At 44.6% G+C, this 25,416-nt stretch overlaps 1 protein-coding gene across 4 annotated transcripts in view; it reads left to right on the top strand.

The window, feature by feature from the left end:
• Positions 1-25,416, top strand: part of LOC134348271 (anion exchange protein 3-like) — a 171,736-nt gene that overhangs the window by 5,208 nt on the left and 141,112 nt on the right. For 2 of the 4 annotated variants that reach the window (XM_063051402.1, XM_063051400.1), the window contains exons 2-3: positions 16,571-16,709; positions 18,507-18,675. In XM_063051402.1, the coding sequence (XP_062907472.1) occupies positions 16,656-16,709; positions 18,507-18,675 (223 nt within the window). In that variant the 5' untranslated portion in view covers positions 16,571-16,655. Of the gene's footprint in view, positions 1-16,567; positions 16,710-18,506; positions 18,676-25,416 lie in introns of all 4 variants that reach the window. The other 2 variants (XM_063051401.1, XM_063051403.1) reach the window with 2 other exon arrangements.

Here is a 25,416-nt window from a genome sequence, read left to right as displayed (position 1 = left end):
TCGATAAGATCACCCCTCGTTTTCCTCTGCTCCAATGAAAAACTCCCATCCTGCTCAACCTCTCACCGTAACTCAGTCCCTTGAGTACCAGCAAAGTCCTCATAAATCCCCAAAGCACTCTTTCTGGCACAATGTCATCTTTCCTGTACATAGTAACTAAAACTGAACACACTATTCCGAATGCAGCCTCGCCAATGTCTTCTTTACTCAATGGCCTGACTGATGGTGACCAGAGTGCCAAGAGCCTTCTTCCCCATTTTGTCTCCCTGCAGCACCACCTTCAGGGAAAGTGTTGCTTGACCTTGCCAGGAATCTGTGGGTGGGGGGGGGGGGTCTTCACCTGTATCTGCTGTCCTTGTCCTTCTTGGTGGGAGAGGGTGGTATCAGAGGGGCTGAAGGGTAACCCTCTATGGCAGTAATTGCAACCTCACAAAATGCATTGGAGATGCTGTACCACAGGAACAATGATAATTTGTTCATTATCATATTCCTAATGTACAGAAATTTGTAGTACACAATATCATTCTTATTTCCTCGGTTACAAGCAGATGAGGGAACAGAAGGATCTTGAGGTCCACATCCATAGATTCCTCCAAGCTGCTGTGCACATTGATAGGGTGGCTAAGAAGATGCATGGTGTGCTGGCCTTCATTAGTTGGTGGATTGAGTTCAAGAGCCGCAAGGTAATATTGCAGCTCTAGAAAAACCTTGTTGGACTACACGTGGAGTGTTGTGTTCGGTTCTGGGTTTATAGGAAGGATGTGTAATCTCTAGGGGGAGTGTAGGGGAGATTTACTAAGATGCTGCCTGGATTAAATTAGAATACATGTTTTACAAGGAAAGGTTGAGCATGCCAGGGCTTTTCTTTTTGGAGCAAAGAAGGATGAGAGGTGACTTAATACAGGTGTGTAAGATGATAGATGGCATAGATAGAATGGAAAGCCACAGACATGTGGAAGTGGCTAATATGCGAGGGCGTAATTTTAAGGTGATTGAAGTAAAGTATGGGGGGGATGCTAGATACACAAAATGCCAGAGGAACTCAGAAGGGTAGGCAGCATCTATAGCAAAAAGTACAGCCGACGTTTCTTTTTGCCATAGATGCTGCCTGGCCTGCTGAGTTCCTCCTGCATTTTGTGTGTGTTGCTCGGATTTCCAGCATCTGCAGATTTTCCATTGTTTGTTGGGGGGGGACGCTAGATGTAGGTTTTTACATGAAGAGTGGTAGTTGCGTGGAATCACTGCCCGGGTTGGTGGTAGAGGCAGATACGGTACTTTAGGGGCATTTAAGAAATGTTTGCATAGTCACATGGATGAATGAAAAATGGAAGGTGATGTGGGGGGGAAGGGTTAGATTGATCTTGGAGTAGGTTAAAAGGCTGGCACAAGATCATTGGCCAAAGGGCTGTACTTTGCTGTAGTGTTCTATGTTCTATATTATAGAAGTGTTTCACATGCTCCCAAGTTGTTCAAAGTGCCAATTCCTGTATTGTTATGCATGTTATCTCTGTATGTCAGTGAGGCCATTGGATGAGAGTGTCACATGAACCTATTTTATGCCATATAAAGATTTCACAGACAATCTGGGATACTGAGGCTGCTGACTTGACAGCTCAGTTTGAAAAGAGCTGGACTTGGAGAGGACTGGACTGTGATGCTGCCTGCTGTAGAAAGGTGTTGGAGCCAGTGTGCAAAGGCGTGGAGGAGCTGGACTTGGAGAGGACTGGACTGTGATGCTGCCTGCTGTAGAAAGGTGTTGGAGCCAGTGTGCAAAGGCGTGGAGGAGCTGGACTTGGAGAGGACTGGACCGTGATGCTGCCTGCTGTAGAAAGGTGTTGGAGCCAGTGTGCAAAGGCGTGGAGGAGCTGGACTTGGAGAGGACTGGACCGTGATGCTGCCTGCTGTAGAAAGGTGTTGGAGCCAGTGTGCAAAGGCGTGGAGGAGCTGGACTTGGAGAGGACTGGACCGTGATGCTGCCTGCTGTAGAAAGGTGTTGGAGCCAGTGTGCAAAGGCGGTGCACAGACTAACAGTCAGTGATTGCCTTGGACGTTTTTCTTGTGATCGTAAGACCCTGATGGACTTTGCTAATGTGGAAAACTGTAAGTCTGGTTCACTGGTTCATTGGCAAGACCAATGCCAGGAAAGCTGGGTGGTCTCGTTAGTAGTGTGGACTAGGCCTCCTGCCGCAGGCTTGCCTGTTGCAGCCATCCAGGAGAGGAAATGCCGGAGGCAGTGTGGCGCAGCATCCATGCTGGTTTGGGGGCTGGCCCTTCCCTCCCATCAGTGCTGTCTCCAGTGTTGGCTCTGCGGAAGACAACCCAGATTGCATTCATCCACGGGCTTCTTCTTGCCTGTGATATCCATGCACAATCAATCTACAGAACATGGATTTTCACTCAGGACTTGGGCTATACTATTAATTTTGTGCAACTGTATAATTTCTGCTACTGTATCTTAGATGTGCTATATGTGCCCTATATCATTTTGTACTTTGGCCCTGGAGGAATGTATTCATGGGTATTCATGTATGGTTGAATGACAATTAAACTTGAATTTATAAATAAACTGTTGAAGTGTGTAGAAAAACTTGAATAATCTGCTATACCAAATCCTGATGGCTTGGAATCTGATACAGCTGGGGTGTTTTTATTTATTTCAAAAATAGACTTTATTCATGATAAAATATACACTCAGTGCCTGCTTTTTTAGGTACACCTGCTTGTTAGTGCAAATATCTAATCAGCCAATAATGTGGCAGCAACTCAATGCAGAAAAGCATGCAGATATACTGTGGTTCAGTTGTTGGGGAAGAAATGTGACCTAAGTGACTTTGACCGCGAAATGATTGTTGGTGCCAGATGGGGTGGTTTGACTATCTCAGAAACTGCTGATCTCCTGGGATTTTCACACACAATAGTGTCCAGAGTTTGCAGAGAATGTTGCAAAAAACAACAAAAAAAAAATCCAATGAGTGGCCATTCTGTGGGCGAAAGCACTTTGTCAATGAGAGAGGTCAGAGGAGAATGGCCACACTGGTTCAAGCTGACAGGAAGGCAACAGTAACTCAAATAATCACATGTTCCAACAGTAACGTGCAGAAGGGCTTCACTGAACACATAATATGTTGAACCTTGAAGTAGCTAGCCTACAGCAGCAGAAGACCATGAACATGCACTCAATGACCACTTTATTAGCCACAGGAAGTGCTTAGTAAAGTAGCCACTGAGCAAATATACAGAATAGGAAAAAACAGTGCAAAAAGCTTTGCACCCTTAGTGTAAATTACACTATGTAGTGTAAACTTTAAAGAGATAAGAAAAACACAAACAAACATAGCACAATTGCCATAACAAACTGGACCAGCAAATTTACGGATGACACCAAGACTGTGTGTGTAATGGACGGCAAGGAAGGCTATCAAAGTTTGATATGGCGCGGCTGGAAAAATGGGCTGAAAAATGGCAGATGGAACTTAATGCAGACTAGTGTGAGGTGTTACACTTTGGGAGAACAAACCAGGCTGAGACATACAGTACACAATGAGCAGAAGGGGAACCAAGGAGTATGTTAGGACAGATAGATCTGGGGGTACAGATCCATAATTGCTAGAAAGTGGTGTCACAGGTAGATAGGGTTGTAACAATAGTTTTTGGCACATTGGTCTTCATAAATCAAAGTATTTAGTTGAGATATTACTGTATGTTGAATTTGCAAAAGATGCTGGTATTTGGAGCATTGTGGATAGTTATGGTCACCTACCTACCGGAAAGATATCAGTAAGATTCAAAGAGTACAGAGAAGATTTACAGGATGTTGCCAGGACTTGAAGACCCGAATTATAGGGAAAGGTTGAATAGGACTTTTTCCCTGGAGCATAGGAGAATGAGGGGAGTTTTGATAGAGAAAGACAAAATTCTGATGGATGCAGATTTAAGCGACGTTAGGATAAGTACATGGATGAGAGGGGTATGGAGGGCTATGATCTAGGTGCTGGTTGATAGACTAGGTGGGCTGAAGGGCTTTGTTCTGTGTTGTAGCGCTCTGTGACTCTAACGTGGTCCCTAGGGTGATTCATAAGAACATAGGAAATAGGAGCAGGAGTAGGCCACCTGGCCCGTCAATAAGATCATGGCTGATCTGGCCATGGCCTCATCTCCACCTACCTGCCTTTTCCCCATAACCTTTAATTTCCCTACTATGCAAAAATCTATCCAACCTTGTCTTAAATATATTTACTGAGGTAGCTCCACTGCTTCCCTGGGCAGTGAATTCCACAGATTCACCACTCTCTGGAAAAAGCAAATCTTATCCATCCCTTTCATGATTTTATATGTTTCTATAAGATCTCCTCTCATTCTTCTGAATTCCAGTGAGTACAGTCCCAGGCAAATCGATCTCTCCTCATAGTCTAACCCCCTCATCTCTGGAATCAACCTGGTGAACCTCCTCTGCACCACCTCCAAAGCCAGTATATCCTTCCTCAAATAAGAAGACCAGAACTGCACGCAGTACTCCAGGTATGACCTCACCAGTACCCTGTACAGTTGCAGCGTAACCTCCCTGCTCTTAATTTCAATCCCTCTAGCAATGAAGGCCAACATTCCATTTGCCTTCTTGATAGCCTGCTGCCCTTGCAAACCAACCTTTTGTGATTCATGCACAAGCACGCCCAAGTCCCTCTGCACAGCAGCATCCTGCATTTTTTAACCATTTAAATAATAATCTGCCCTTTCATTTTTCCTTCCAAAGTGGATGATCTCGCGTTTCCCAACATTGTACTCCATCTGCCAGACCCTTGTCCACTCGTTTAACCTATCTAAATCTCTCTGCAGACTCTCCATATCTTCTGCACAATTTGCTTTTCCACTCAGTTTAGTATCATCAGCAAACTTAGATACACTACACTCAGTCCTCTCTTCCAGATCGTCAGTGTATGTCGTGAACATTTGTGGGCCCAGCACTGAACCCTGCAGCACACCACTCACCACTGATTGCCAACAAGAGAAACACCCAGGTATCCCAACTCTCTGCTTTCTATTAGTTAACCAATCCTCTATCCATGCTAATACATCACTCCCAACTGTATGCATCCTTATCATATGGATAAGTCTTTTATGTGGCACCTTATCGAACGCCTTCTGGAAATCCAAGTAAATAACGTCCATCTGTTCCCCTTTATCCATTGCGCTTGTTATATCTTCAAAGAACTCCAGTAAGTTTGTCAAACAGGACCTGCCTTTGCTGAATCCATGCTGTGTCTGCCTGATGGATCCGTTTCTTTCCAGATGCCTCACTATTTCTTCTTTAATGATAGCTTCAAGCATTTTCCCAACTACAGGTGTTAAACTAACTGGTTTTTAGTTACCTGCATTTTGCTTACGTCCTTTTTTGAACAGTGACATGACATTCGCCATCTTACAATCTGCCGGGACCTGCCCAGAGTCCAGAGAATTTTGGTAAATTACCACTAAAGCCTCTACTATAACTTCTGCCATTTTGTACAGTACCCTGGGATGCATTCCATCAGGATCAGGGGACTTTCCTACCTTCAGGCCCACAAGTTTGCTTAGCACTACCTATTTAGTGATAGCTATTGTATGGAGGTCCTCACCACCCATCGCATTCATAACATCTCTCTTTGGCATGTTAGACATCTCCTCCACCATGAAGACTGACGCAAAGTAATCATCCAAAGCCTCTGCTATTTCTTCATTACCCAATATCAATTCCCCCTTCTCGACCTCCAAGGGTCCTACATTCACTTTAGCCATCTTTTACCACTTTATATAATTATAGAAACTTTTACTGTCCATTTTTGTATTTTGTGCTAGTTTATTTTCATAATCTATCTTCCCTTTCTTTATTGCTCACTTAGTGGATCTTTGTTGCTTTTTAAAGTTTTCCCAGTCTTCCAGTTTCCCACTACTCTTGGCAGCTTTGTATGCAAAAGCTTTTAGTTTGATGCCTTCTTTTATTTCCTCTGTTATCCAAGGCTAGCTCTCCCCACCCTTATTGTTCTTGCTTGTAACTGCAATATACTTTGCGAGTTGGGCAGGTGGCCAAGTGGATTAAGGCGTTCATCCAGTGATCTGAAGGTCGCTAGTTCTTGAACTCAGCTGTGGCAATGTGTTTGTGTCCTTGAGCAAGGCACTTAACCACACATTGCTCTAGTGTCTGTACGAGGAGTGGCGCCCCACACAGACTTCCAACCTGCGTCTTGTAAGGCATGAAAATGCCCAACGTGGGCCTCTCATGGTCTGAGTCGACGTTCCCCTTTGTTGAGCATCATGAAAAATCTCTTTGAAAGTCTTTCACTGTTCCTCAACTGTTCCACCTTATAGCCTGTGTTCCCAATCTACAGTTAGTTTTACCTGTCTCATTGCACAGGACCAGATCTAAGATACCAGATTCCCTTGTAGGTTCAGTAACATGCTGTTAAAGAAAGCCATCACTTATGCATTCTATGAAGTCCTCTTCAAGACTGCCTCGACCAAATAGATTGACCCAATCTATGTGCAAGTTAAAGTCCCCCACGATAACTGCTGTTCCATTCTTACATGCCTCAGATATTTCTCTGTTTATTGCTTGTGCCACTGTAATGTTATTATTCAGTGGCCTATAGACAACTCCCTTTACTGAGTTTTTTCCCTTTACCATTCCTAATCTCTACCCAGATGCATTCAACATTCTGATCCTTAGGTCTTATATAGTCTCACTATTGCCCTGATCTCATCTTTAATTAAGAGCACTACCTCACCCCCTATACCTTCCTGCCTATTCTTCCGTATTACTTGATACCCTTGGATATTTAATTTCCAATCCTGTCCACCCTGCAACCACGTCTCTGTAATGGCCACTAAATCATACACCCTTGTACTGATTTGTGCCACAGCTTCACTGATCTCGTTTCAAATACTACGGGCATTCACCTTTTCATTGTTTGAGGAGCTTACCCACATGACTCAGTCCCTCCATGTGTGGTAGTGGATGGAGCCCAGACTATGCTCCCTCCCCACAAAGGCTTTCCGTTGATAACATCAAGCTTCATTGCATCCCTCAGCATGTCCTCCTGCAGCCTGGAATGTGCCAATCGCTATCATTCCCTTACGGACATCTCGATGTCCATAAATCCAAAAGACCACAAGACATAGGAGCAAAATTAGGCTATTCATCCCATCGAGTTTTCTTCGCCATTCCATCACAGCTGATCCTGGATCCCACTCAACCTCATACACCTGCCTTCTTGTCATATCCTTTGATGCCCTGACTGATCAGGAAATGATCAACTTCCGCCTTAAATATACCCACGGACTTGACCTCCACCGCAGTCTGTGGCAGAACATTCCACAGATTCACTACTCTCTGGCTAAAAACATTCCTCCTTACCTCCGCTCTAAAAGGTCACACCCCAATTTTGAGGCCATGCCCTCTAGTTCTGGATACCCCACCACAGGAAACATCCTCTCCACATCCAACCTATCTAGTCCTTTCAACATTCGGTAGGATTCAATGAGATCCCCTTGCGTTCTTCTAAATTCCAGTGAGGACAGGCCCAAAGCTGCCAAACGCTCCTCATATGTTAACCTCTTCATTCCTGGAATGATACTCATGAAACTCCTCTGGACTCTCTCCAATGACAACACATCTTTTCTGAAATATGAAGCCCAAAACTGTTGACAATACTCGAAGTACGGACTGACTAGTGTCTTATAAAGACCCAGCATTATCTCCTTGCGTTTATATTCTATTCCCCTCAAAATAAATGCCAACATTGCATTTACCTTCTTTACCACAGACTCAACCTGTAAATTAACATTCAGAGAGTCTTGCACGAGGACTCCTAAGTCCCTCTGCACCTCTGATGTTTGAACCTTCTCTCCATTTAGATAATAGTCGGCACTATTGTTCCTTTTACTGAGCATACATTTCTCTTCACTGGACCTGCACGGGAACGCTTCTGTGGCATCTGCACAGCACTCCAATCAATGACTCCCATCAAAAAACTGGCTGCTTTTTAAAGCTCTTTGCTGGACCTGCATGGGAACGCTTCTGTTGCGTCTGCGCAGTGTTCCAATCAATGATCCTGAAAGAGCAACAAGTTTTGGGTGGACCAGAATCAGAATCAGGTTTACTATTTGTTAGCTTAGCAGCAGCAGTTCAATGCAATACATAATCTAGCAGAGAGAGAGAGAGAAAAAATACAACATAATAATAAATAAACAAGTAAATCAATTACGTATATTGAATAGATAATTTAAAAATGTGCAAAAACAGAAATACTGTAAAATCTGTCTGGGTAGCCTCCAACCTGAAGACATGAGCTTCAATTTCTCCAACTTCTGGTAATTTCTCTGCCATCTCTACTTCTCTCTTTTACCATTCTCCATTCTGGTTACCCTTTCACTCCTTCTCACAACAGGGGCTGTTAAATAACACAGGCTACACTGTCTACAGCCCCTCCTTCTTCTGCACTTACCGTCCACGCCTCCACATACCAACTGTTATTGCCCCGATCTTCGCCTCCCCCAGCCCCCATCTTCCGCCAACTCCCCGGTCATCATGGACTCACCTTCGCTACTGAGCAGGTGAGAAGGTCTCTGGGGAAACTCTAGAGACGCAAAACATTGGGAACAGATGGTGTGAAACCGCTGGTCCTGAAGGAGTATGCTGAGCAGCTGTGTGGGGTTCTCCAGCACATTTTCAATCTGACTCTGCCTGAAAAAGATCCCGAATGTGTGGAAAACATTATGTGTGATCCCAGTACCCATGAAGGTCCAACCGAAAGTCTTGAATGAATACAGTCCTGTGGCCCTGACCTCACACATCATGAAGAACATGGAGAGGCTGCTCCTGACTCACTTGTGACTCCTAGTCAGATCAGCCCTCGATCCCCTGCAGTTTGCCTACCAGGAGCACATTGGAGTTGACGATGCTGTCATCTACCTGCTGAACGGAGCCTACTCCCATTTGGATAAGCAGGGCAGCACTGTGAGGTGCTTGATTTCTCAAGTGCCTTCAATACCATACAGCCCTCATGCTGGGGAAAAGATCTGTTCAGTGGAGGTTGGCACTTCCATTGTATCCTGGATAAAGCACTACCTGACTGGCAGACAACCGTTTGTGCAGCTTCAGAGTTGTGTGTCAGACATGGCTATAAGCAGCACTGGGGTCCCACAGGGGACTGTATTGGCCCCCTTCCTGTTTACTCTGTATACATTGGACTTTAGATATAACACTGAGTCATGTCATCTGCAGAAATCCTCTGATGACTCAGCAATAGTTGGATGTATAAAGGGAGGACAGGAGGGTGAATATGGGGCCTGGTAGAGGACTTTGTCAAAAGGTGCAAGCTGAATCATCTGCCGCTCAACATCGGTAAGATAAAGGAGATGGTGATGGACTTTAGGAAGACTAAGCCTGCACTGCTCCCTGATACCTTTGATGATGAGGGCGTGGATGTGGTGAGGACCTATAAGTACCTGGGGGTGCACCTGGATGACAGACTTGAGTGGAGCACCAACATAGAGGCTGTGTACAAAAAGGGCCAGAGTCACCTCTACATCCTGAGGAGACCGAGGTCCTTTAGAGTATGCAGGCCTCTCCTTCACATGTTCTACCAGTCTGTTGTTGCCAGTACAATCTTCTATGTGGTGGTGTGCTGGGGCAATGGCATCAACATGGGTGATGCCAACAGGCTCAATAAACTGATTAGAAAGGCTGGCTCTGTTATAGGAGTCAAAATGGACATACTATAGGTTGTGGTAGGACCCTCTGGAAAGTCCTGGCAATTCTGGACAATGTTTCTCACCCTCTGCATGCCACCTTGGCTGAACAGAGGAGCACTTTCAGTAATAGATTAAGACAACTGCGCTGCTCCAAAGAGCACTATATAAGGTCATTCTTACCCTTGGCCATTAGGCTCTATAATGAGTCAACCTGTAGCCAGGGAAGTGATGACCTCCTCCTGTTAGACTGTTATTAACCTCTGTTTACCAGAGCTCTGTTTAAGCTCGTTTTAGCTCTGTTTACCACACCATGCTATCGCGGACACCCTATGAAACACTGTACCATCACTTCTTATCTGGACTGTGTGAATGTTCACCCATTACTGTATAATATGACAGTAATTTTTGCATTACCATCTTATCAGTATGAACTTGTAAATCATATAATCTTTGACTTGCAAATCTTGTAAATTTTACTTTTAAGGTAAATTATTATTTTATTCTTTCTTACTTCTCTTCTAATATTTGTATTTCTGTGCACTTGTAATGCTACTGTGACTTTGTAATTTCCTTTGGGATCGATTAAGTATCTATCACCTCCCTCTAGTCCCTCTCCTCTCCTGTCTGTTCTTCCATGGTCTGCTATCTACTCCTATCAGATTCCTTCTTCTTCAGCCCTTTACCTTCTCCACCTATCTCCTCCCAGCTTTTTACTTCATTCCCTTCCCCACTCACCTTCCCTCTCACCTGCCAGCTTGTACTCCTTCCCCTCCCTCTACTTTCTTATTCTGGCTTCTGCCAACTTCCTTTTCAGTCCCGATGAAGGGCCTTGGCCAGAGACATTGACGGCTTATTCCCCTCCATAGATGCTGCCTGACTTGCTGAGTTCCTTCAGCAATTTGTGTGCATTGCTCTGTACCGAACTGTTCAACGTTCTGTGTCCACTCCTCTGCACCACCACCCCCACGCCCAGACTCCTGACCCAAAACACTGACCGGTTTCTCACTCCACATGAGCTGCCGGTGTGGCTGAGATCCAGCATTTCTGACTGGGTGAAAGCATGTTTGTTCCCTCCCCTCAGTTTGTGTGTGTGTGTTCCGCAAGGACATAGACGACCTCTGTAGAACATGATTGTGCGTGTGCACTGCAGGGAAGCTGGTTCATGCAGTGTAATTGGCCCAGTTCCTTCAAGAAGGGAGGATGTAAATCCCTAACTGTAGTAATTAATTTCTGGATTAACTTCTGTCAGAAGCATTAGCACCACACTGTTCACCTGAAAGACACCATACAGGGTGTCTGTACCTGCGGCCAGCCCTCCCCATTAAGCGGGATCATCACCAGCCTGTCGGATCCTTCCATCTCCTTGTGGTGTTGCTGCCCAGCCATGGCTAAACCAGGACCTTCACTGCCGGGCCCTGCTGCAGCAGTTCTTCCCAGTGTCCAGCAAGCCCCAATGAAGGGGAATGGTTAGATGAAAAGGGAATGTGGAGGAGTGGAGATGTCAGATCCATAGGAGCATGTGGGGAGGAGAATCTCGGATCCTCAGTGAATGTGGGTTCCGAATCCATAGGGAATATCGGGGAGTGGGGGGAGTCAGATCCACAGGGAATGTGGGGATTGACAGTCCGGACCCACAGTGGGGATGTGGGGAGAGATGGTGTCAGATCCACAGGGGTATGTGAAATGGAATCTCAGATCCGCAGGGAATTTGGGAATGGGAAGGGCCAGATCCACAAGGGATATGGAGGAGGGGGAGGGTCAGTCCTATTGGGAATATGGGGGAAGGAGAGGGCTGTATCCACAGGGAGTGAGCAAATAGATAGTCCAGATTCAGTCCCCCTGACACACATGGACCTCCCAGTGGCCTGGCAACCAAGTACATGGACAGAGTTCCCTATTGAGTGACCCTCACCTTGAATGTACACTAACACATTATTGGTGGGGGCAGGTCTGCACTGAATAACACCTGGGTGCAGTTCTGGTAGGGTCTGGTCTGTCACTGTATAAGAGCAGAATTACAGTACTGGTTGTGATGGGTCTGTCATTGTATAACACTGCGGTACAGAAACGGTAGGGATGGATCTGTCACTGTATACACCGGGGTAGAGTACCGTTGGGGACCTTTTCTGTCACTGTATAACACTGGGGTACAGTACCAGTCGGTCAAGTCTGTTACTGTATAACACTGGGGTACAGAACCGGTGAGGACGGGTCTGTCACTGTATAACACTGGGTACAGCACTAGTGGGTCTAGTCTGTTAGTGTATAACACTGGGGTACAGTACTGGTGGGGATGAGACTGTCACTGTATAGCACCGGGATACAGTACCGGTGATGCTGTGTGAGTCACAGTAAACTCCAGGATACAGTACCGGTGGGGATGGGTCTGTCACTGTATAACACCAGGGTACAGAACCGGTGGGGATGGGTCTGTCACTGTATACACTGGGTATAGTACCGGTGGGGATGGGTCTGTTACTGTATAACACTGGGTACAGTACCGGTGGGGACGAGTCTGTCACTGTATAACACTGGGTACAGTACAGGTGGGGACGGGTCTGTCACTATATAACACTGGGGTACAGTACCAGTGGGGATGGGTCTGTCACTGTATAACACGGGTACAGTACTGGTGGGGACGAGTCTGTCACTGTATAACACTGGGTACAGTACCGGTGGGGACGGGTCTGTCACTGTATACACTGGGGTACAGTACTGGTGGGGACGGGTCTGTCACTGTATACACTGGGGTACAGTACCGGTGGGGACTGGTCTGTCACTGTATAACACTGGGTACAGTACCAGTGGGGATAGTTCTGTCACTGTATAGCACTGGATACTGTGCCGGTGGGGACGGGTCTGTCACTGTATGCACTGGGGTACAGTATCAGTGGGGACCTTTTCTGTCACTGTATAACACTGGGTACAGTACCGATGGGGGTAGTTCTGTCACTGTATAACACTGGGTACTGTACCAGTGGGTCTAGTCTGTTACTGTATAACACTGGGGTACAGTACTGGTGGGGATGGGACTGTCACTGTATAACACCGGGATACAGTACTAGTGATGCTGTGTGTGTCACAGTAAACTCCAGGATACAGTATTAGTGGGGACGGGTCTGTGCTGTATAACACCAGGGTATAGTACTTGCGGGGACAAGTTTGGCACTGTAGGACATCAGGATACAGCACTGGTGGGAACTAGACTGTCACTGCATAACACCGGGGTACAGTAATGGTGGGGATGGGTGTGTCACAGTAAAACTTGAAGATACTGTTCCATTTGGGAAGGATATGTTGTTGTATAACACCGGGTTTCAGGACTGGTGGGGATGGGTCTGTCACTGTATAATACTGGGTACAGTACCGGTAGGGACGGGTCTGTCACTGTATACCACTGGGATACAGTACAGGTGGGGATGGGTCTGTCACTGTATAACATCGGGGTACAGTACCGGTGGGGATAGTTCTGTCACTGTATAACACCGGGGTACAGTACCGGTGGGGACGGGTCTGTCACAGTATAACACTGGGGTACAGTACTGGTGGGGACAGGTCCGTCACAGTAAAACTCTGGAACACAGTGCTGGTGGGGACGGATATGTTGCTGAATAACACTGGTGTATGGTACGAATGGTGGTGGGTGTCACAGTATACCATGGGATACAGTAGGAGTGGAGATGGGTCTGTCACTGTATAACACTGGGATACAGTACCAGTGGGGACAGGTGTATCACAGTAAAAGTCTGGGATACAGTGCTGGTGGGGACGGATATGTTGCTGTATAACACTGGTGTATGGTACGGATGGGGGTGGGTGTCACAGTATACCATGGGATACAGTAGGAGTGGAGATGGGTCTGTCACTGTATAACACTGGGATACAGTACCGGTGGGGATGGGTCTGTCACTGTATAAAACTGGGATACAGTACCGGTGGGGACGGGTCTGTCACTGTATAACATTGGGACACAGTACCAGTGGGGATGGGTCTGTCACTGCATAACACGAGGGTACAGTACTGGTGGGGATGGGTCTGTCACTGTACAACACTGGGATACAGTACCAGTGGGGACGGGTCTGTCACTGTATAACACTGGGATACAGTACCAGTGGGGACAGGTGTATCACAGTAAAAGTCTGGGATACAGTGCTGGTGGGGACGGATATGTTGCTGTATAACACTGGTGTATGGTACGGATGGGGGTGGGTGTCACAGTATACCATGGGATACAGTAGGAGTGGAGATGGGTCTGTCACTGTATAACACTGGGATACAGTACCGGTGGGGATGGGTCTGTCACTGTATAAAACTGGGATACAGTACCGGTGGGGACGGGTCTGTCACTGTATAACATTGGGACACAGTACCAGTGGGGATGGGTCTGTCACTGTATAACACGAGGGTACAGTACTGGTGGGGATGGGTCTGTCACTGTACAACACTGGGATACAGTACCGGTGGGGACGGGTCTGTCACTGTATAACACTGGGATACAGTACCAGTGGGGACAGGTGTGTCACAGTAAAAGTCTGGGATACAGTGCTGGTGGGGACGGATATGTTGCTGTATAACACTGGTGTATGGTATGGATGGGGGGTGGGTCTGTCACAGTATACCATGGGATACAGTAGGAGTGGAGATGGGTCTGTCACTGTATAACACTGGGATACAGCAGTTTCTTTATGTCTGATTTGATTTGATTTCTTGCTAAGGACAGCTAGTACTTTTGATTGTTCTTCCACTGGAAACTCCCTTACTGTTCTGTTAGAAAGTGTTAGTGAAAATATTTAAATAATATAACAGGGAAATTGAGTTTTGTGTTATTTCTCTACATCTCTCTGTTCTTTTCAGTGAAAGAGTGAACAGTTCTGTACAGATCACTTCACCAAGTTGATCCTGCTGTCTATTCCAGCTTTGTGAATTAGTCTTGCTTCTTGCCTGACATTATTCGTACGGTAGCTCTGCTGATCCACACTAACTTTCTGAGTTTTCTTCTCTAAACATTTGAAAATTCTTTTTCCCTATGAAGATTACACTATTAGGGGCTACTTGGCCATTGACCATGTCAGTGCCCCTCTCCCCGCAGATAAATCCCACCAATCCCTTTCCTTTCTCCTTGTTTCCATTTAGCTCTGTAATTGATTCAATCAAACACTCGTCAACTCCCCTTTGAGTGTCGCAAATGGTACAGCGTGGAAACAGGCTCTTCGGCCCAATCTGTCCATGCTGACATGTTACCCAGCAATCTAGTCCCATCTACCTGCATTTCAACAGGTTTCAGTAGGTACATTTAATATCAGAGAAATGTATACAATATACATCCTGAAATTCTTTTTCTTCACAAACACCCACGAAACAGAGGAATGCCCCAGAGAATGAGTGACAGTTAAATATTAGAACCCCAAAGACCCCCCCAACTCCCCACTCTCACGCATAAGCAGCAGCAAAGCAACGACACCCCCCCCCAACCAACAAAAAAGCATCGGCAACCCCACTGAGCACTTGAGCATGTAGCAAAGCATCAATAAAGAGACAGACTTGCAGTACCCCAAAGACTATTCGTTCACCCGGTATTCGACATACCACAGGCTCTCTCTCTCTTCCTAATAAAAGAAAAAGAGGTGACCCCATTTCACATTTGGCCCAGGGCCCTCAGGGTCCTCTGAGCCTCTCCTATCCTCGGACTTATCTAGATGGCTTTTAAATGTTGCTAATCTGGCTGCCTCAATCACTATATCTGGCAGTTCATTCCAAATACACACCACCCTTTGTAGAAAGATGCTGCCCCTGCAACACGGTAGCGTAACAGTTAGCACAACATATCACAGCCCTAGCTGTAAGATCGGGGTTCGATTCCCACTACTGTCCGTAAGTGGTCTGTATGTTCTCCCGCGACCATGCGGATTTTCTCCGGGTTTCCAGTTTCCTCCCACATTCTAAAGATGTACGGTTAAGGTTAGTAAGTTGTGTGCATGCTACATGGTGACACTTGTGGGCTGCCAAGCATAATCCTTGCTGCAACACACACAAAATGCCAGAGGAACTCAGCAGGCCAGGCAGCATCTATGGAAAAGAGTAAGTAGTCGATATTTTGGGCCGAGCCCCTTGCATTTTGTGTATGTTGCTTTGGATTTCCAGCATCTGAAGATTCTCTCATGTTTGCAGTCCTGATGAAGGGTGTCGGCCCAAAGCATTCTGTGTATATTATGTGGGAATTTCAGCATCTGTAGATTTTCTTGTTTTTGTGACAATCCTCACTGATTTGATTTGACACAAAGGATACATTTCACTGTAGGTTTAAATGTGTACATGACAAATAAAGCTAATCTTTGAGTCCTGAAGAAGGGTCTCAGACCGAAAAGTCGACTGTTTATTCCTTTCCATGCTGCCTGACCTGCTGAGTTCCTCCAGTATTTTGGATGTGTTACTCTGGATTTCCAGCATCTGAAGAATCTCTTGTGCTTTGATCTTTTACATCTTTCACCTCTGATATTCATCCCATCCCTCATGTTTTTAGCACACCCTCCCTGGGAAAATGACTATCTGCTTGTACATTATCTATGCCACTCACAATAATGTACCAGGTCACCCCCAGTCTTCTACTGCCACTCCCTCTCTTGCTCATGCTCCCCTCTCTCTCATACACTCAATGTCTCTCTCCTTCTTTTACAGTTTCTCTCTCACATTCTCTCTTGTTCTCTCCCCCTCTTTACATTCTCACTAGCTCTCTCACCCCGTCTCTCACACATGCTCAATTTCTCTCTCTCGCATACCCACACACTGGATATCTCTCTTGCTCTTCTCTTCTATCTCTCATACTCACTCGCTCTTTTCCCAGCAGGTTATGCCACCCCTAAGGTTTGTGGTGAAGACGGCAGTGAAGGAGAAAGGCTGATTGGACATTGCCCTGTGTCGTCACAGTGACCATGGCAACCAATGGGAGCAAGGAGCTGGCAAATGTCCCCACGTGCTCACACATGGTGAGTAGTGTTGGAGTCGGGGTGTATGACTGGAGAGAATCTGTGGAGCATAAGTCAGGGAGTATGTGATGGGTTGGTGTTGAAGGAGCTTTCCTCATCTATTCCAGTGTAGGATTTGTTTGACAGCTAAATCAAACAAATTAAATTGAATCCTTGTCCCTCACGTTCAGGATGCACCCCAGTCTCTCAGTCTCCAGTTAGTCAGAATTGAAGTTGGTTTATTATTATCACATGTACCAAGATACAGTGAAGAGCTTGTCTTGCATACTGTTCATACAGATCAAATCATTAGACAATGCTTTGAGGTAGCACAAGGTAAAACAATAACAAACTCCAGAATAAAGTGTTAATGTCACAGGGAAAGTGCAGTCCAGGCAGGTGGAAGTTAGTAATGAAGTGAGGTCAAGAGTCCATCTTATTGCACCAGGGAACCATTCAGTCATCTTACAAAGTAGGGTAGAAACTGTCCTTGAGCCTAATGGTATGCAAAATCAATCTATGAAAATAAGCTATCTTGTGTGTTTATATTTATTGTGTTTCTTTAAAAATTATTATTAGGTTCTTTATCTTATGTTTTTTCTGTGCTGCATCGGATCTGGAGTAACAATTATTTTGTTCTCCTTTACACTTGTGTACAGGATGTGACATTAATCATTAATCTTATTCTCAGGTTTTTGTATCTTCTGCCTGATGGGAGAGGGGAGAAGAGAAAATGTCCTGGGTGGGTGGGTTCTTTGATTATGCTGGCTACTTTACTGAGGCAGCAAGAAGCGTAGACAGAGTCCATGGAGGAGAGTCTGGTTCTTCTGATGTGTTGAGTTGTGTCTACAACTCTGCTGTTTCTTGTGGTCACAGGCAGAGCAGTTGCCATACCAAGCTGTAATGTATCTGGATAGGGCACTACATGGATAAAGATTGGTAAGGAAATACCAAGTTGGCAAAATGCCAACTTTCTTTAGCCTCCTGAGGAAGCAGATGAGTTGGTGAGCTTTCTTGGCCTTGGCTTCTGTGCAGTTTGACCAGGAACATTGGTGATGTTCACTCCTAAGAACCTGGAATCAGATACATCACTGTGTTTAACTGTCAGTTAGCCATAGTTAGCACAGTGCATGCAATGGTATTAGTGGAGACAGAAGAGACAGCAGATGCTGGAATCTGGATTGGTAAACAATCTGCTGGAGGAACTCATTAGGCCGAGCGGGTATGGCAACTACTCTGCACGTATCAGCAAGAGACTGCAGAGAGTTGTGGGCACATCTCAGCTCATCACGGAAATCAGCCTCCCCTCCACGGACACTTCTTGCTGCCTCAGTAAAGTATCATGCTTCAATCCATTAGGGTCCTGAACCAGCATGGATAACTTCACTCACCTCAATTCTGAACGGATTCTACAACTCATGTTCTCAATATTAGTTATTTATTTATTCATTCATTTATGCATTTATTTATTTATTATATTTAAAAAAAATATATATATATATACAATTTATTTATTTTTGAGCAGTTTGTCTTCTTTTGCACATTGGTTGTCAGTCTTTGTGTGTAGATTTTTATTGATTTCATCGTATTTCTCTGTTTTACCGTGAATGCCTGCAAGAAAATGAATCCGGCATTGTATATGGTGACATATACATATTTTGATGACAAATTTACTTTGAACTTTCTGCGCCATTTGACCCTACATTGACATAATATCCACTCACTTGTTCCTTCATTCAATGAGATCCTGACTAATCCTCCACCTCAGCACCTCATCTTCCTGCACTAACCCCATCCCCTCCGATTCCCTGCAAGCAGGCAGAAGATGAGGCTGAAAGGTCAGCAGCGGAGGCAGACGAGGAGGCAGAGGAAGAGGAGGATGAGGAAGAGCTGGACAAGCTGTTGGCAGTGGAGTGCCTGAGAGATCTGCTGAGTGACCGGCCTCCGCAAGAACCTGAGAGGACCTACAGTGAGAAGGACTTTGAATGTAAGTGTGTGAGGATCTGGTCAGTTTGTACATTTGGTGTGAGATTGTGCATGTTCAGTGTGTATGAGGGAGGTACAATTGCTTGCATGTATCCATCTCCTATATATATATGTACGTCTTTCGATATGCATATACGTTATATTGGTCTGTGTGTCAGTGTGCCTTGGGTGTGCCTGTGTGTGTATGTGGGTCCATCTTCTACCTATGTGTACGTGTGCATCAGTGATTACCTGTCTACATACCTGTATATGTATCTGCGTGTCTGTCAGTGTGTGTGTATGTCAGTGCGTATACACATGCATGTGTCTATATAATGTGTGTACTGTATATTTGTGTGTGTCTGTTTATGTATTTGTGTGTGCATCTAACTGTCAGTGTATGTGTATGTTAGTATGTTGGTGTGTGTGCATGTTCCTGTGTGTGAAAGTGGAAATGGTAATTGGTTTACTATAATCACATGAAAAGCTTGTCTTGCATACTGTTCATACAGATAAAATCATTGCACAACACATTGAGGTAGAACAAGGTAAAACAATAACAATGTAGAATAAAGTGTAACAGCTACAGAGGAAGTGCAGTGCAGGTAAGCAATAAGGTGCAGAATCATAACAAGGTAGATTATGAGGTCAAGAGTCCATGTTATTGTATTGTTCAATACTCTTATAACAGCAGGGTAGAAGCCTGGTGGTTTGTGAATTCATACTTCTGTATCTTCTGCCAGATGGGTGTGGATGAAGAGAGACAGTCCATGGTGGGTGGGGTCTTTGGTTATGTTGGCTGCTTCCATGGAGGGAAGGCTGGTTTCTGTGATATGCTGAGCTGTGGTCCATGACCCTCTGCAGTTTCTTGCAGTCACAGGCAGAACAGTTGCCATATGGAGCCGTGATGCATCTGGATAGGATGCTTTCTGTGGTGCATCGGTAAACTTTGATGAGCGTCAAAGGGAACATGCCAAATTTCTTTAGTCTTTTGAGGATATAGAGGCATTGGTGTGTGTGTGTGTGTGTGTGTGTGTGTGTGTGTGTTCGTGTAATGATTTGGTGGGCATAAGAGAAAGAATAACCTGGAGGGTTTGAGGGAACTACAGAGGTGGGGAGGGAATGGGACTAGAGGGATTAAGCTGCAGCCAGCCAGCATGAGCTCTGAGGGCCAAATGGCTTCCTTCTCTGCTGCAAAAAGTAAGTAATAAATCTGCAAAATATTATTGTAAATCTGAAATAAATCAAAAAATAGTGAAGGTACTCAGGAGGTCAGGAGGCATCTGTAAAGTGAGAAATAGAATCATTGTTTTAGTTTCTAACCCCTCTTAGTCCATTATCCTGCCTTCTCCCCAAAACCTTTGAGAACCTTATTAATCAAGGACCTATCAACCTCTGCTTTAATGACCCAATGACTTGGCCTCCAAAGCCATCTGTGGCAGTGAATTCCACAGATTTACCACTCCTTCGCTAAAGAAATTCAGAGAGTAACCACATAGAAACAGGCTGTTTGGCCCATCTAGACCATGCTGAACTATTATGCTGCCTAGTTTCATTGACCTGCCCTCCATTACCCTCTCACTCATGCACTTATCCATATTTCTCTCAAATGCTGAAATCGGACCCGCATCTACCACTTCCACTAGCAGCTCATTCCACACTTGCACCACCCTCTGAGTAAAGGAATTTCCCCTTATGTTTCCCTTAAACACTTTTCCTTTCACCCGTAACCCATGACCTCTAGTTTTAGTGTCACCCAACCTCACCGCAAAAACAGCCTGTTCGCATTTACCTTATCTATACCCCTCATAATTTTGTATACCTCTACCAAATCTAACCAAATTCTCCAACGATCTAGCGAATAAAGTCCTAACCTATTCAACCTTTCCCTATAACTCAGGTCCTCGCGTCCTAGCAACATCTGTGTAAATTTTTTCTGTACTCTTTCAACCTTATCGATATCTTTCCTGCAGGTAGGTAATCAGAACTGCAGATGGTACTCCAAATTAGGCCTCACCACCATCCTGTACAATTCCAATATAACACCCCAGCTCTTCTACTCAGTAGTCTGATTTACACTCAATGGGCACCTTATTAGGGACCTAATAATGTGGCCACTGAGTGGATGTTCATGATCTTCTGCTGCTGTAGTCCATCCACTTCAAAGTCTGAGGCATTCAGAGATACTCTTCTGCACACTAATGTTGTAACACGTGGTTATTTGAGTTACTGTCACCTTCCTGTCAGCTTGAACCAGTCTGGCCACTCTATCCTCCCGATTAGGCCTCACCAATGTCTTATACAACTTCAACATAACACTTCAATTCCTGTACTCAATACTTTTATTTATGAAGGCCAACGTGCTAAAAGCTTTCTTTCTGACTCTATCTATCTGTAACACTATTTCCAAGGAATTATGGATCTGTATTCCCAGATCCTTCTGTTCTATGGTACTCCTTAGTGCCCCACCCAGGTTTGTCCTACCAAAGTGCAACACCTCAGACCTCTGCATTAACTTCCATCTTCCATTTTTCTGACCAGATCCTGCTGCAAGCTTTGATAGTCTTCCTCGCTGTCCACTACAATCATGGTGTTATCGGCACATTTGCTGATCCTAGTTTAACACGTTATCATCAAGATCATTGATATAGATTTTTTTGGCCTCTTGAGGAGGTAGAAGCGCTGGTGAGCTCTCTTGGCCATGGTATATACATGGTTGGACCTGCGCTGGCTTTCTCTGTTGTTCATTCCCAGGAACCTGAACTCTCAACCCTCTTGACCCCAGCACCATTGATGTAGACAAGAACATGTTCACCCTCTCCCTTTCTGAAGTCAACGTCCAGCTCTTCTGTTTTGCTGACCATGAGGGAATGTTTGATGTCATGGCACCATGTCACTAGGCTCTCTACCTCCTTCCTGTACAGTGACATTGTTATTTGGTTGTGAAGCACTGAGGGGAGGGAGCAAACATGCTTTAACCCAAAAACAAATCAGAAATGATGGAAGAACTCAGCCAGTCAGGCAGCGTCCGTGGAGGGAGAAACCAGTCAGTGTTTTGGGTCAGGAGTCCTTCCTCAGACCTGGGGAATGTGAGGGTGGGGAAGAGTGGACATAGAACATCGAACAATTCTTTCCTGAGCAACACATACAGAATGCTGGAGTAATTCAGAAGGTCAGGCAGCATCTATAGAGGGGAATAAACAGTCAAAGTTTTGGGCTGAGACCCTTCATCAGGTCTGAAAAGGAAGGGGGCAGAAGCCAAAATAAGAAGGACCCAGAAAGGAAAAGGAGAGAAGGGGGAAGGGGGAGGGGCAGAAATTACCAGAAGATGGAGAAATCAATGTTCATGTCATCAGGTTGGAGGCTACCCAGACAAAATATGATGAACATGGATGCGTTCAGTCCTAACACAACACTTCAACTGATGGTGCTGGAAAGTGGAAACTCTTTGCATGCAGCTCCAAAGGGAATCAGCAAATATTCCCATTTAGGATGACTACAGCTGAAATCCATAGTCACAGACATGGGGACTTCAGTCAGGAACATTGTTTTAATTCATTTTAAAAATCTATTGACCTTCAAAATCGGTGGACCCAGACGGCAGACTGAGGTCACAAGTACAGATTCCCTTTAAGAAAAAGGAAATGGGGGACTTCCGGGTCATCAAGGGAATGGCGGCGTAAGGAAAAGGTCTCTCGACAAAAAAGAAGGTAAACTGCCCCAAAATCGAATTTAGACAAATACTTAATATTGCATAACTATATTAATAAAAGGGGCAAGGATGATGTCTAAGAACAAGAATAAAAAGTCCGCTTCGAAGGCTGATAAACATAAAGAGATGCAGCAAGGCGACGGGCCTAGCTCCCCCACGGTAAGCCAGGACGGAGATAATGAGGGGGAATCAGTGACTCTGTCTTTGATTCTCGGAGAGATTCGCGAGTTCCGACAAGATAACAGCAAACAGCTGGAAGATATTAAAGAAGAAATAGTAAAAACTAACTCGCGGATAGATGAAGCCGAAGCGAGGATTGTTGGAATTGAAGAGAAGCTACAAAACGCAGAGGAAGTGATAGCAGAAATGCTGAAGCTACAAGACCAGCTCCAGTGGAAACTAATAGATCAAGAAGGCCGCTCGAGAAGGGAAAATGTGAGGATCTACGGAGTTCCCGAAGGAACCGAAGGTAAACCCGGATTGATGATTCCCTTCGTGGAGAAGCTGCTTAGAGAGAACCTTGATATACCGGCCGCAAAAGACCTACAGATAGAAAGGGCTCACCGCGCGTTGGCACCACAGCCTCCGGCAGGCGCCCAGCCCAGATCGATTCTGATCAGATTTCTCAGTTACAGAACTAAGGAAGAGGTGCTTAAAAGAGCATGGCAAAAGAAAGGTTTCATGTGGAACAACTGCAAAATCAGTTTAGACCACTACTACGCACCGGGGATTCTTGCCAGACGGAAGGAATATACGGAAACACGGAGAGTCCTGAAGGAAAACAACATCAGATTCCAGACCCTGTATCCAGCTCGGCTGAGAGTCTTTTACGACGAAGGGACAAAAACTTACGCTACGGTGGAGGAGGCAACATTGGACCTGGCGGACCGGGGACTACCTATTAAAGTTATCACCCAACCGGAGTCGCTACTGGAGAGGATTCGGCAGAAGTCGTGGCAGTTAGTGGGGCGAGGACGCTCCACTCGAACCAGAGTGTCAAACTACAAGGAAAAGCTGCAAATATTCAGACGCGAATGTACAGAGAATACAGATTTATTAAGAGAAATGACTGAAAAGAGTAAATCAGACTTAAAAGTGAAATGAAAACTGGTAACTGAAAATAAACTAGGCGGAATAACTTGAATGATAGCAATATGGTCGAGACATAAATAGGAGAAAATTCTCTATGATTATTCAAACTGCTGAGGGCCCTCTAACACAGGGTGAAGATAGAGGTTATCCCTCTGAACTGAGGCGGGTCGGTGCTCAGGCCTCACTGTGGGAAGTTGGGAAAAATTTTCAAATGTTATACGTTCAGAAATGTCTAGGGTGTGGTTATATGTCTTGGTTTACTGTTGAGAAGGGATTGCTTACTGTTTGGTTAGAAAAGGAGAGTGCTTTTTTTCTACTAGAGAAAAATGCAAACTGAATTGGTAAAAATAATTTCCTATAATGTTAATGGAGTTTTGAATCCAATTAAAAGAAATAAGATTATGTCTAAATTGAAAAAAGAGAGGGCACAAATAGCTTTCCTCCAGGAAACACATATGAGCCAATCTGAACATGGAAAATTAAAAAGAATGGGCTTTAAGCATGTATTTTATTCATCATATAAGTTGAGTCACAAAAGAGGGGTAGCTACTTTACTATCAAGTACTCTTAATTATGAACATATTTCAGAGACTAGAGACAAAGACGGACGGTTTGTAAAAATCACAGGAAGAATAGAAGGTACAGAAATAACATTGCTGAATGTTTATGCTCCTCCAGGTAGTGAATGGTCATTTTATAGACACATTTTTGACCTAATGGTCAGTTCTCGAGGGGTAGTAATTTGTGGAGGGGATTTTAATATTAGATTAAATCCTATATTAGATTCTTCAAGAATAGTTACTCAGAATAAACCTCTGACTCGGAAAGTGAATTCATTGATGGAGGAGTTGGGAATTATAGATGTCTGGAGGGAATTACACCCTACTAGTAAAGATTATACATATTACTCTTTCCCTCATTCAGCCTATTCAAGGATAGACTATTTCTTTATCTTTAATACAGATAGACTCAGGATAAAAAACTGTAATATTGCAACAATTGATCTGTCGGATCATAGCCCAGTCTCTATGTCTCTAATCCTGGAAAGGAAAATGAGGAAAACACTATGGAGGCTAAACTCACATATACTCAATAACCCGAAAGTAATGGAGAGATTAAGGGGAGAAATCAAAGAATATCTAGACCTTAATGACACGGGAGAAACATCACCAGTGATTTTATGGGATACATTGAAAGCTGTACTGAGAGGGAAAATTATTTCCATTACTACTCACATGAAAAAAATCAATGCACAAAAATTAGCAGACCTTCAAGGAAGATTAAAACAACTTCAAGTTGTAGATAGCAACAAAAGTAATTCAAATCGAAAACAGGAAATTAGGAAATTGCAAAGTGAAATTGATGATATTTATACGTTGGAAACTCAAAGAAATTTTCTTTACCTGAGACAAAAGAATTATGAAGTAGGAGGTAAATCAGCTAGATTATTAGCATATAAATTACGAAAACAACAAGCAGACAATACAATTCATAAAATAAAGAATCCAAAGACAAAGCTTGTGGAGAGTACAATAGGGAAAATTCAAGAGAGTTTTGAAACATATTATCGAGAGCTGTACTCCCAACCCTGGGCCCCCAATGAGCCCTATATAGACAGTGTATTGAATTTTTTAGATCTACCTAAACTTACAGATTTACAAAATGAAAGTTTATTAGAACCAGTAACTGTCAAAGAACTGAACGTGGCCATCTCTAGGTTAAAGGCTGGAAAGTCCCCGGGTTCTGATGGGTTTACCTCAGAGTGGTACAAGTCCCTGAAGACACAGTTAGCCCCATTACTACTTAACACCTTTAACTGGATCTTGCAGAGAGGAGAAACTCCACCTTCCTGGAGAGAAGCGATTATTTCAGTTATTCCTAAAGAGGGTAAAGATAAACTAGAATGTGGCAATTATCGGCCAATTAGTGTTCTTAATTTAGATTACAAACTATTTACAT

The sequence above is a fragment of the Mobula hypostoma genome, chromosome 6 (assembly GCF_963921235.1).
Source record: "Mobula hypostoma chromosome 6, sMobHyp1.1, whole genome shotgun sequence".
Classification (NCBI taxonomy): domain Eukaryota; kingdom Metazoa; phylum Chordata; class Chondrichthyes; order Myliobatiformes; family Myliobatidae; genus Mobula; species Mobula hypostoma.
This window is presented reverse-complemented; position numbering and strand designations above follow the sequence as displayed.